This window comes from Bemisia tabaci, chromosome 9, assembly GCF_918797505.1.
Source record: "Bemisia tabaci chromosome 9, PGI_BMITA_v3".
NCBI classification, from domain to species: Eukaryota; Metazoa; Arthropoda; class Insecta; order Hemiptera; family Aleyrodidae; genus Bemisia; species Bemisia tabaci.
The window spans coordinates 22444473-22458411 of record NC_092801.1 but is presented as its reverse complement, the minus strand read 5'-3'; the positions used below and the strand labels follow the sequence as shown (position 1 = coordinate 22458411).

The following is a 13939-nucleotide window of genomic DNA, read 5'->3' as shown; positions in this document are numbered from 1 at the left end:
CAACTTTTCGGGCTCAGCGGCCACGCTAGGAAGTATCTTTTCTCAATGAAGGCGTTTCTTTCGCGTCAACACTCTTCATCAAATAATCATCTGAACAACCGCATTACTGATCGATAAACGCTACTAGAGTTGTCCGCGCCAAATAAGTTCACGCACTTTAAGGTGATTCGTAAAGTTCAAGTGACGTGGTCGAACTGGTATGCAATATATCGCATCGTTAGATAAAAAATCTCGGCAGATTTTGAATTTTTAGCAAAAAAAAAGGACGATAGCCCCTGCGCATAAGCCTACAGAATCATTCTAAACCCAAAAATCGGCAAAATTCAGAGAAATGAAAGCAGAATAGTGTTTGGAAAAAAACCTCGCATTCGATTCAGCTATCGATTTCTGTATCTGATGCGAGGTTTTTTTCCAAACACTATTCTGCTTTCATTTCTCTGAATTTTGCCGATTTTTGGGTTTAGAATGATTCTTTAGGCTCATGCGCGGGGGCCTTTTTTTTGCTAAAAATTCACAATCTGCCGAGATTTTTACCTAATCAATGCGATATTTCGCATGCCAGTTCGACCACGTCACTTGAGCTTAACGAATCACCCTCCTAAGACTGCGACAAAAAAGCCGAAATCTTGATTCTTGCTATTAGTTTCAGTGCTAGACTAATGCACGATCTTCTGTCGCAGTCTGAAAGTGCATAAACTTATTTGGCGTGGACTCTACGCTGTTGGAGGGGGACTTTAAATGATGCAATGCGGCCTCCGCGGCCACGCAAGGAAGTATCTTTTCTCAATGAAGGCGTTTCTTTTGTGTCAAGAATCTTCAACATATTATCATCTGAAGGACCGCAGCCACAATCTACGCTGCTACAATGTTGGTGTGGATGCAACTATTCGGCCTCCGCGGCCACGCAAGGAAGTATCTTTTCTCAATGAAGGCGTTTCTTTCGCGTCAAGAATCTTCAACATATTATCATCTGAAGAACCGCAGCCACAATCTACGCTGCTACAATGTTGGTGAGGATGCAACTATTCGGCCTCAGCGGCAACGCTAGGAAGTATCTTTTCTCAATGAAGGCGTTTCTTATGCGTCAACACACTTCATATAATAATCTTCTGAACAACCACATTACTGACCTCTTGTTGGAAAATTAAGCCCCGAAGTGTGATATTTTATCTGAGGAGGCGCCTGTTGCCCCTTTACATGTGTCTTCTAAACTTTGTCCCCATTTTTCTCCTGCTCCTCTCTTCCCTCTTTCTTGCCCCCCCCCCCCCCCCCAATACTTTCTCTTTTTTTATTCCCCTCTCTTTTTTTTTCATTCCCATTTAAACTCCTCTCTCTTCTTTCCTCTTCTTTTTTCTTTTAAATTTTGGCGTCTTTGGCAATACAGCGCTTGGTTCTATCAGGCTATTCTAGAAAGCGAGCCAAGTAGATTAGAAGTATTACAAGGTGGGAGGGGTGGAGTGACGCACTGATGAAAAAAGAGCGTCAATTTAAATAAACCGCCAAAAATAGTGTCTTGATCAGCCGCTAGAGCCGGCAATTATTTTAGGTTATGTTGGTGTAAACACACAACACAGTGAGCCAAACAAGTCAAGAATTTTGAACTGTATTTTAATTTTCCTATTTTCCTCTTTCTAATCTCGTGGAGTCACCTTTTTCTCCTTGTATTTTCATGATTAGAATCCTGCTATCTTTGATTGTCAACATTGATCTCAACTTTCCTCCAAAATGTCAATAGAAATTGAATCAGCGGAGTAAGTATCCAAATGACCCTTGATAATTTTTCATTTAAGTTTATTTTATACTTATTTACCGGTTTTGATCAGACCTTATCAGAATTGCCGCTTTTATCCTTCTATGTTTCAGAATGGGACTCTGTACGAGTCAAGTTTGATGCATAAGATATCAATCAAAACATTTGCATGACAAAAATTAAGTTGGCTCAGCCACGTTGTATTAATAGAAACAAAAATAAAATTTGTAATCGTCATCCCCGTGTACCATATAAGGAATTGCATATTATAAAAGTAGAGGTTTTACTATTTTGAATCTCCTGGGGCTTGAATAAATGGGTTTAAAAACAATGTAAGTAACAGGAGCTGGCCAGCTGTATCAACCACAGTGTACATAGAGTCGTAATGTAAATGGGAGAGCTGGCGCCATGTTCTGCACGACGAGTTCCAAGCCCGGTGTGCGCCCAGCTCGAGTGTCACTTTTTCGATACACGTTCGATCCAAAATAGTGATGTGGAATACGCTATTATTCCTATCTTCTTCGTTTACATCGGATGGCCGGGTACCCGTGTATCGCAAACAATTGATCATGTATCGAAAAAGTGACCTGGCGTCACACAGGAGTCTTGGAATTCAGGACCTTGAAAATGTTAAAAGTGACGCCAGCTCTCCCAATTACATTATGACTCTATGAACTCTATGGTATCGACAGGACCAAAAATCAAACTTTCAGTCATTTTTATTTACTTACCCCCAAAAAAGCACGGTAAGAAATAATCATGCCGCTTGCTGTGTCCAATGTTTCAATCAACATTAGGCTATAAAGCTGTTTTTCCAGTCCAGTGATATAGTAGTTTTCTTGTTTTGTTTAATATTGTGCTTTTTTATTTTTTTCCCTAGTGTGATCCGTCTCATTCAACAGTACCTAAAGGAATCAAATCTAACGAAAACATTACAAGTTCTTCAGGTAATATTCATATCTCAGAATAATTATGTATGACGCAGTTAAGTCATTGAGAGTTGGATACTCAGCTATTGTTAAGAAAATATTACTACATAAAATATTCATCTCTAATAACAAACTAGCAGTATTTTATACTTATTTCAATAAAAAAATTCAAAAGTCAGAGTGAGTCGGACTCATTTTAACTTGAAATGAAAGACAGCATTGAAGATTTCACTGAAAATGATCTTTGAAAGGTCGTTTGGCTGTCAATATCGGGAATAAGAAGAAAATGAAATTCGTCCCTTGAGGCTGTCTGAGGAAAGCGACTTTTTAGTCCATTTCCCCCTTGGTACTTTTAGACTGCTGAGTATTATACCTAAGTGAAATCTGGATAAGACAAGACAAAGGCAAAGCATTTGATACCATCTCTCTAATGGATTTTTTTTATTTTTATACTTACTCTTGTTTTTTTTTTCCCCAATAGGAGGAAACTGGGGTGACACTGAATACAGTGGAAAGCGTTGATGGGTTTGTCACAGACATCAACAATGGACATTGGGATGTAGTTCTGAAAGCAGTCCAGTCTCTTAAACTTCCTGATCACAAGTTGATAGATCTTTATGAGCAAGTAAGTATCTATGCCTGCTGTTTGGATGATTTTTTTATAACTTGGTTCACAAGTTTGCTTGCCACAGCAGTCGCTTTGCCTGATCTTGGCGAGGTTTTCATTAAGCACCTCTGTTAGACTCGGAAAGAAAATCAGAGACTATGTGACACATTTACCACAATGCATCAATCATCAGTTGACCCATTGGTTGCCACATAAGTTTATGTTGAGTGGTGCCATTCTCTGATGTGACATTTCTCTTCTTTTCTTTCTCCAGTTCTAAAGTGGAAAGAAAAAAATCAGGAGACTGTGATGTGCCAGTGACACAGGCATGCGGAGAGTTTGAAGCATTTCAAGGCGAAGCATAAATCATAGGCTATCAATACTTTCCCATCTGAAGCTAGGATGAGGAATCAATTTTAGGGTGTTCGTCGCAAACACCCTGTTACAATTGATCCTTTTCCATGGGTTTAAACGGCAGATAAATTAATTCACTGCAAAGCACAGCATGTCTTTGCAAGCCCTCCCTATAAGTAACTTAGTTTTTCCCCATTTTGACCAAAATTCATGATTACTTTCTTCCAATGATGGAAAAAAAGCCGCTCTCCTTAAGAATTTACATTTTTTTCACCCAATATTTTCCTTCAGAAATGAAAGTAATACAAACAATTAATATTCCCCCATTTTCCCATATTTTCACAGGGTTTCCTCCGTATGAAATGGTTAGGCTGGTCGCATGATCAAGGAGTTTCTATGCCCTAGTGACAGTGGGACCAACCAGTTACAATTTTAATCCATGGTCACAAAAAAACAAAACATATTAAAAATTTTATCTACTTTTTTTTAATAATTTATTTTTGTTTCAGGTAGTCATAGAACTCATTGAGTTGCGTGAACTTGGAGCAGCTAGGACATTACTTCGTCAAACTGATCCAATGATTGTCATGAAACAACAGGAGGCTGATCGATATATTCATTTAGGTTTGCACTTTTTATCAGTTTTATTATTTTTATTCCCTCTCTGAAAATGTAAATCAATGGCTGAAACTGAGCATTACATATTTTAATCTCACTCCTTCATAATTGAACCGGCTCACGGGAAAACGTTCAATGTCCATTTCTCTATTTGCAGAGGGGTCAAAGGGCTGAAAATAGTGGGCCCATCCCCCCCCTCTCCCTCTTGAATGTTTGCATACCTTCCTTAGGTATCCATAAGCATTATATGTAATCTCCGTAAATGCACATTGACGGCTGCGACACTCACAGGAAATGAAACTGTAAATGTATTACCCCAGTTTCTGTCTTGTTTTTCCCCCTTTTCATGGGTTTCCTAGTATCTGTTTTCAAATTTGATTTTCTTTCGCATTGATTTATCCTACTTTATATAATTTCAATCGATTTGATGCATTCTAGGCAGTCGTAAACACATTTTATACTGGGCCAATCTCAAATCATGCTGACATATATGTGTCTGATGTTCATTATTTTTCTTTTTCCCCTGTAACTTTCATTGAAACCTTAAAGAAAAAAGTAATCATTTTTTTTTTTTGTGTCACCAGAAGTCTGGAATTATGTATCTTTCCAATTTCAAGGTTTTTGAGGTTCAAATTAATTATTTTTGGGCAGATTTATGCAACTCATGTGAAAACGTTGTATGTCCAACGCTCTTTTTTTTAAAACTATGCAGCACTGGGTGGGTTGGGAAAGGGAACAGTTGTGTGCCTTTTCTACAACCCTCTACTAAGATACACATTCTTTGACTTTCTTCCGAACTGCCGATTCTAACGCCTCCACAGTATTTTGCGGTTTATCAAAAGTTGGTTTTTGGACATCAGACATTTTTGCATTCAATTGATAGTTCCATTTTGTGAGGTTTTTATTTTTCCTTTCCTTTTTTTCGTCAGAAAATCTACTTGCTCGTTCCTACTTTGACCCTCGAGAAGCGTATCCAGAAGGCAAAACGAAGGAAAAAAGAAGAGCCGCAATAGCACAAGCCTTGTCTGGTGAAGTCTCAGTGGTTCCATCGTCAAGACTGTTAGCCCTCTTAGGTCAAGCTGTGAAATGGCAGCAACTCCAAGGGCTACTTCCTCCAGGTTATTATTTTAATTTTTCAAATCGATCCACTCAATCATAACTAAGCGCCAAAAAATTATCTTATAAATGTAGCTATTGTCCATCTAGTGCCTATAAAAAGATTTAAAGAATGAATACGTCATAACTGATAAGAAATGAAATAAGGAAAACTGAGAGCAAATGATGATCAATCCAATCCCTTTAGAGTCCTTGCCAAATATGTTCACTCACTTTTAGACTGCGACTGAAGATTGTGTGACATTAGTTTAGTATTTTAAGGAATTGCAAGAATCTAGATGGCGGATCCTCTGTCGCAGTCTGGAAGTGCATGAAATTATTTGGCGTCGAACTCTATCCCATGATTAATGAAATTATATTGGGATCATTCTATTCATTTATTTTTTCACTTTTTTCAGGTACCACCATTGATCTTTTCCGTGGTAAAGCTGCAATCAGAGATCAGGAAGAAGAAAAATATCCCACTCAGTTGTCAAAACAGATCAAGTTTGGTCAGAAATCTCACGTCGAGTGTGCCCGATTCTCGCCAGACGGTCAATATCTAGTCTCTGGTGCCGTCGATGGTATCATTGAGGTTTGGAATTTTACAACAGGAAAAATTAGAAAAGATCTCAAGTATCAGGCTCAGGTAAAAGAATTTTTCTATCACATAAAACTGCAAGTATATGTTTTTGCAAAGCTTATTATAAATTTCTTTTCTCCAAACCAAGTCAGGCATCATAGTCGAGAAAGGAGAAAATTGCCTTAAGAAATTATTCCATTTTAATCCATCGATGATTGATTTGAATACAATACGATTACTTTTATAGGTCCAACTTTTTTTATAAGCACTCATAATTTCACCCTAAATTTTATTTTCACTCTTACAGGATAACTTTACAATACAATTACTTTTATAGGTCCAACTTTTTGTGTAAGCACTCATAATTTCACCCTGAAATTTGTTTACTCTCTGACAGGATAACTTTATGATGATGGAAAAGGCAGTTCTCTGTCTCTCATTTAGCCGAGATTCAGAAATGTTGGTTGGTGGCTCAGAAGACGGTCAAATCAAAGTTTGGAAAATTGCCACAGGACAAGTTTTACGAAAGTTTGAAAAAGCTCACACAAAAGGAGTTACTTGTTTACAGTTCTCCCGCGACAACAGTCAAGTATTGTCTGCGTCTTTTGATGCAACAGTCAGGTCAGTAATGGTAATCTCGCCTCTACAATTGAATATGCGTATGTGAAAACGTCCGATGTCCAATACAGTGTTCCAGAATTTGAGTGAGCGATTTCGTTGTAACTTAAAGACACAAGATGGTTCTAGACGTCAGGAATGTAGAAGAATTTTATGAATAATCCCCTAAGTAAAACTAAACCTTCACAAGAGAGATTGATCTTATTTATCAGTGTCGCAGGGTAAAAGAAACCACTTCTTTTACCCCGTCCATTGTCCAATTCAGATTGGACAGTGGACGTTTTCGCATGAGTCGATTCAATTAACAGGTAACCAAGTGGCACCTTTTTATGCTTACTAGGGATAGGGAAAAAATAGCAACCGTTCAAAAATCACAAATTTTTGTTACCTTACATTTCTACATAAATATGTGCTGAAAGTCTCCATCATAACTTAATAATTGACAAAGGAACTGCAGAAAGTGCTGTACCCGGTTTGCAATATTGCTGACTTTCCATCATGCTTTATTTTTTAAATTGAAAAATACTCGATGTCAGTCTATGATAACTTCCTTGATTTTTCCTCTCTCTCTTATGTAATTATTCTGTGAAAATTTCAAGCAATAACTTTAATTCGCTCTTCTTTGATCAAATGAAAAGGGACTGGAGATTTTGAAAAACAATAAACAAAATACGCATTCTTCCAGCTGCACCCTCGAAATACTACATTTCATTCACTGCATGTGTGCATTTGTGACTTGTTATTTTCAGAGCTTTGCAGACTTTTTCAGCATTCTATGCTTAAAATTCAGGGGCTTTTGCACTTAGACCAATTTTGGGGAGTATTTGTGGGCAGATGTATGGGGGAGCAAAGAGAGTCTAGCTTTCTAGTCGTGTGAAAAATGTATTTGCCTGACTTTTGTTGATAACGAGCCTTTCATAGACTAATGACTCTATGAGTGGGTGGTATTGAGCGAACACTTGTGTTCTGATTGGTGCATTGAGTGATTAAATTTTATGGACGGAGGTTGTATTAATAAGTTAACAATTTAATTTCAACTTTTTCTATTCATTAATAAATGTTAGGACGCAATAATGAAATGAGAAAAATTTTAAGTATCATGAATAAATCTTATATTTTTAATTTTTTCAGCAATTTTGCCGTGTCATCTTTGCAGTCTCTCATGTCAGGGTTGATACAGCCAGCAGTTGTGTGTTTTTTTTCTTTTAATGTTATCATGCAATTTTTTAACATGTCAATTATCTTGATTTTGTTGGAATTGTAGAATCCATGGTTTGAAATCTGGGAAAACGCTGAAAGAATTCCGTGGGCATACTTCCTTTGTAAATGAAGTAACTTTCACCATTGATGGACACAACATTCTAAGGTGAGTTTTATTCTCCTATTAGCCTACTTTTAGCAAATTTTGCAACTCTTTTTGCACTAAAACTTGTCTTTAAGCACTATTTTTGAGGCTATGATTCGTAAATATTGGAACAAAAGCCTGGGAAGACCCTACAAGTTTTTCTCTCTTTTACTCTTTTTTGCATCCAAAGGGATTAAAATTTAGAAACATTGATAAATGTTAGGACGTAATAATCCAATGAGGAACATTTTATCATGAATAAATCTTATGATTTTAATTTTAATCTGAAGTTTTACCGTGTTATCTGTGCAGTCTCTCATATCGGGCTTGATACAGCCAGCAGTTATGTGTTTTTTCTGTGAAGTTTAAACAGACCTCTTAGATCTTGAAGAACATAATTATAAAATGTGAAATATTTAAATTATTCGAGTTACGCTCACATTTCATGTAGGATTCAGAACTATAGTGTTTTAAGCTTTAAGCTTAAAACTTTAAACAGCTTGTTTTAATAATGTATTGGACCATGCTTGTTTTAAGCTTTAAGACAAGCTGTTTAAAGTTTTAAGCTTAAAGGAATGAGACCCTTAAGGTCCATATTTACGCAATCCAATTTACTATCTATTTTTCATTTTTTGTTATCTCCTCAAAACAAATACCATCAAAAGTAAATGATGAATTGAAAATGAAATGATACATTTTTTCTTCAAGCAAGAAGGAAAATTTAGGAAATTATCTTGTAAATTTTTAGAAAATCTTTGTTTGAACTAGCCAGCTTGACAAAGAGATTCCATAACATCTTTTAAGATCTAACAGATTTTCCTCACAAAGGATTTTAACTTTCAAGATCCAAATCTCTCTTCAAAAAAAATACATTAATTTGAAATCATTATTCATTTTGAGTAATCATACGTATTTAATGTTTCAGTGCATCAAGTGATGGGACAGTCAAAGTGTGGTCTGTGAAATCAACAGAATGTATAAATACTTTCAAATCACTGGGAACAGCTGGTGCTACTGTCAACAGTGTTCACATTCTTCCTAAAAATAACGATCACTTTGTCGTTTGTAATAGGACCAATATCGTAGTCATCATGAACATGCAAGGACAGGTATTTTTACTGATGAATTTGCATATTATTTCAAACTAGGATCACTTAAATATAATGATTCATTCCTCCCTTTTTGCTCTGTAAGTTAATTATCGGCTGGAGCTGATAAAATTTTTCTTCTGTTCTGGAGTAAATAACCTGACAAATTCTGAAAAACTCTTGGAAACTAAGAAATCTGTTATATTCTAACTTGCTGAAACCAATGAACTAGACTGAACAATGACAAACATTGAGGTATATTAACATTTTCGTCAAATAATCCGAATTAACAAGGCTAAATCTTTCAGTTTTTTGTATGAATCAATGTCAGCTGTGAATAAAGTTTGGATAATTAGCCTGGTGTTATCACAAATTTCAAAGCAGGAGGTAGAACAGGTAACTGAAAAATGAAATCAATTGAATATGCATTTTTACCACCCAAAAGAACTTGATCCAAAAATATATCCTTAACTATTTCTAATGCCCTTTGAAAAGGAATTGGAAATCAGGAAGCGTATGTTCTGTCAGAAAAATTTAAAATCCACGCAAACTTGTCCTCCTGTGATAGTCAGCACCTAATCCTTGTTAGTCTATGTGAAAAAGATTACACACTCTTAGACTGTGACAGAGGATCGTCAGGCGTAAGGTTAGCATTGAAATTAAAAAAAAGAATCAAGTTGGTAGATCTTTTGTCGCAGTCTGAAAGTGCGTAAGAATATTTGACATGGACTCCACAGAAAATATTATTTTTTATAATGTGTTGCATGTACCAAGCTTTTTTCATTTTTAAGAGATTACATTGGCGGCCAAACTTGGAAACCACGTATCTTGCAATGTACGGTCGTAGACTTCTTAGTATTCTCTACTTTTCAATTTGAAAACTAACCAATGTATGTAATATTCTCAATATTTTTGTGATTTTTCCTTTCTATTTGAGAAATCCTTTTAAAAAATTCGAGCAAGAAAGCTATCTTGATTCTTAACTAAATAATAAAGTACGTTTGGAAACTTTGAGAAATTGCAATAGAGGCCTTTTTTATCTGTGCTTTATTGCAGTTGAATGAAAAAGGCAATGCTCATCATCTATCATCTTTTTTTTTGTTTGACAGATTGTGAGGTCGTTTTCCAGTGGTAAGCGAGAAGGAGGAGACTTCGTTTGTGCAACTCTTTCGCCTCGAGGAGAGTGGATTTATTGTGTTGGAGAAGATTATGTCCTGTATTGTTTCTCAATCACATCTGGGAAATTGGAGCGAACACTGAATGTAAGTTCTTTGGAAAATTTCTCAATTATGTGCTTCTCAGTTAATTTATCATTAAAATCCTAATTTTGTCTTTTCAAGCTTGATTTAAGACAAACATTTAATATATTTGAACGTATTTCTGCCAAACAGAACTATGTGCATCGATACATGAGCCCTGAAACAGTGAGACCCATAAGAATATATCCATAACAAGGCTCTTGTCATAATGCACATAGTTCCGTTTGGCAGATATACGTCCATTTATACTAAACAGCTATTGAGGTTTCGCTGGTGGTACTTTTACAGAGTAAGTCAGCTATTGTGATCATAAATATTGCTACTAATCACCCATCAACATTTCGTTGCACCACCGTATGTGTATTTTTCCTCTGAGGTCCTGTCAATAAAATATGTAACGCTGAGGGGAGGGACACTGGTTCAAGAGTGCATTACAAGTGTATCGTAATTACATCCTGAATCATAAACTTATTTTTGAGTCGAAAATTCTTGAAGTGTCACAGCATAGTATGCATTGATATCAGTAAAAGAAAGCAAAGCATAAACCAAAATAATAAATATTTTGATTTTACTGTACCTATTTCCAAAGTCAACTTTATTTTGTAACTTTCCTTGATTTGTGCGTTCAATTTGAGCTATGATTTTGAACATCAGTGCCTAAAATTGTTTTTTCTCTTCCTCAGGTTCATGAGAAAGACGTGATCGGAGTTGCTCATCATCCCCACCAGAATTTACTCTGTACATATTCTGAAGACGGGCTTCTTCGTATCTGGAAGCCTTAAACAACACACTTTGAAAGAATTTCAAATTTTAATATGAAACTACATTGATGAATCTACACTGTTAGCTATGAACTTGCCTCCCTGAAAACATGCCGCAATTTTTAGGAGCATCTAAACATTGCTTTGAAAGCTTTTAAGTATGTTAGGTGATAATTTTTGCAAGGCAACTACAGCTATTGCATGCATATGCTGACTTTGAGCATGTACATTCAGATGTTGAGAAATTTTGAAACTGGTGGTGTCCTCCTTTAATGTAAAAGGTACAACAACAAAGTGAGTGATTGGCAGGTGTTTAGCATGTTTTCAGGTGATGGTACGATTCATCGGTAGATTGTCCAGCTGCTTGGAAAATCTTTGATATGATAAGATTGTTCTTCCTTCTGTACTGAAAAGGAAGGATATAGGGGCAGAGAGGATGAACTTTAGGAGAAACACTAAATCTTGGGTCCAAACCTTGGTTTAATTGACCTCTCCCAAGAATGCGATGCACAGCTGTCAGGGTTTGTAGGACCATTGACAGAAATTCTAATGCAGTTTTTGGTAGCTACAACGACAACCTAAGTAGCAAAGGTTGCAATGAATTGCAATTGCATAGTAAAATTATTACTATTGTATCGGAATGGCAAGCATTGTTGTCTCTTAACTGATTGGAAGAGCTCGGCTCTTTTTATCAAAATTTGTTGCAGTAAAATTGAAATAAGTTGCATTTATTCTTTTGTATTGCACATTGACTACTTTTCTCTCGCATTGAGTTACATTTTATTGATTGTTTAAAATTGGCATTTATTGACCAAATGATGTACAAATACTTATTGTTATTTCACAGTATTAATGTTTTGGAAAATATTGAAATAATTTTGCAATGTTATTGAATTAAATTTCAATCTTTTCGCTACACCATGATACTTGGGATGTTGTTGGGGCACACATAAGAGCATCACTCAGACAACTGAGGTAGTTCGAAGACCACTGTATTTGTTTTTTTTCTGTTTCACTTGACTTTGTAATTTATTTTATTATTATTTTTACCACCCAAGATAACTATTTCATGATATATTTTTTATGCTGGTCACTATCATTTCATGATCACTTGAAACGCTGTCTGTTCTTCATTAACTGAAGTTTAGAGGCGCTAAGTGTCAAGTCTCCAAAATTGTTTCATGATATTTCCTAAAGATTTGTTATCTTTTGCACATTGAATTAATGCTTTCCATGTGAAGATTTTTTTTTAAAGAAAAAAACTACTTTGCGTATTGAATTGTCGATAAGTAACTATCCTGCAGTTTGAAAAATTCTTTGAAGATATTAAATTGCAAAAATGTCAGCTTTCAGTATGAAAAACAGGGACTTGTTTACTTCAGGTTAGGCAAGACAGAAGTTTAAGTCGTCTTTGGCATGATTACGTTTTAAATTATTGACGATAATTTTTAATGTTATGAGTTAAGAAAAAAGAAAACTCATTTCCTCAAGACGGCAGTGAATAATACTCCCTTGTAGGATAATGTGGACTTGCTGCTGTTTTGCCAGAAATTACATCTACTTTAGGGCACTTACTACTTTTATAACTCTTGGATTGTGCAATAAGGATTAATTTTGCCATTACAGCAGAATCATTCCGTTCATTTTAAATTAAATTGGCGAAATTTTGACAGCTCAGTTGTCATGATGCTCTTTTTGATACATATCATGACGGTAGTTTATCAAAGACACTCAGATCATTAATTGTTTTATCCAGTTTCAACTAGATTGAAAAAAATTGCAACAAAGATAAAGCATTCAACTGAAAGTGATTAATGCCTGCATGCAGAAATTCAGTTCTCTGATTAAGTTATCATCTGCTGATTTTTAAAAAATAATTCAAGGTCTTGAAATTTTTACAAGGAAAGGAACATCATTTATAAAATAAATAAAAATGAATGGCGGATTTTCTTTTGTTTCATTTATTGCTGTGAAAAAAATGTTCTGATACAAAACAATACTTTTGGAAATAAAAGGCAATGAATAGAATTTTGATTGACCTACAGTTGCTGCTGGCTTTGCCTAGTACCTATTAAACTTCATAGAGCCAAAATCTAGTTTGCTTAAAAAACTACTATCCATGCATTTGAAAAGTCACGTTTTGTTACAATGTGAATTTAAGCATTCTGTAAGAGTAACATTTTGTAACTGAGCAATACGACTATCACTTTTGTCCGTTACGTTCAAAGAGAATAAGCATACATACTACACAATTTAGTCCAGCTATTTTAATGACATCTTTCTAAAAAAAAATTGAGCATAATCAAAATAAAAAGAGAGGAAAAAATACAGCGTACCATGGCAGAATGCAAACTAATTAAGTACACATATTTTTAAAGTCGTATTAAAAATAAGTCACAAAAGTATCATATGAGTATGTTGCCTAAAAAATAGCAAAGAAAAAACTAATAACAAACTATCTGTAGCTTAAAATATATTAAATTAAGGTAAAATTACATAGGTAGGTAAAGGTAAAATCACATAACAAGAATAAATCAAAACAAAAGTACTGGGTTCAGAGGCGAGATGAAAACGCTTTAAATGAATTAGTATCAACTCATTAGTCACTTTACAAGCAGTTATTAATGGTGGGGTTGAGCAGTCGAATTAAATTACAAGGCACTATCAAAAAAAAAAAAAAAAAAAAAGAAAAAAAAAGTATTAAAGCCACTCAAGAATTATTGATAAGACTCAACCATTAACGATCTTACATGAGTTTTCTTTTGAGGGGTTACATCAGATTCGAAAGATTACCTCTTTTAAGGCTGTACAATCACACAGTAATGAACTTTTGGACTCTGATGGAGACAGAAATGAAATTAGAGCAATATGTAAAGACTAAATCTACAAAAATGAGAAAAATTGCAAAAAAATCTAATAGATACTAAACAGG

General features: G+C 35.2%; 1 protein-coding gene across 1 annotated transcript; it reads left to right on the top strand.

The window, feature by feature from the left end:
• The first annotated feature begins 1545 nt into the window (after positions 1-1545).
• Positions 1546-12953, top strand: LOC109034724 (WD40 repeat-containing protein SMU1). The gene is made up of 11 exons (XM_019048008.2): positions 1546-1751; positions 2631-2697; positions 3161-3304; positions 4150-4264; positions 5188-5376; positions 5773-6002; positions 6334-6557; positions 7819-7920; positions 8825-9008; positions 10097-10249; positions 10930-12953. The coding sequence occupies exons 1-11, from the start codon at positions 1726-1728 to the stop codon at positions 11026-11028; spliced, it is 1533 nt and encodes a 510-aa protein (XP_018903553.1). The 5' UTR covers positions 1546-1725; the 3' UTR covers positions 11029-12953.
• The last annotated feature ends 986 nt before the right edge of the window (positions 12954-13939 follow it).

What these genes read in the sequence shown, in the direction of transcription:
- LOC109034724 (XM_019048008.2), top strand. Translation starts at nt 1,726, where the DNA reads ATGTCAATAGAAATTGAATCAGCGGA. An exon ending in TCATGAACATGCAAGGACAG is followed by an intron (nt 9,009 to 10,096) that starts GTATTTTTACTG and finishes TTTGTTTGACAG; the next exon opens with ATTGTGAGGTCGTTTTCCAG. An exon ending in AATTGGAGCGAACACTGAAT is followed by an intron (nt 10,250 to 10,929) that starts GTAAGTTCTTTG and finishes TCTCTTCCTCAG; the next exon opens with GTTCATGAGAAAGACGTGAT.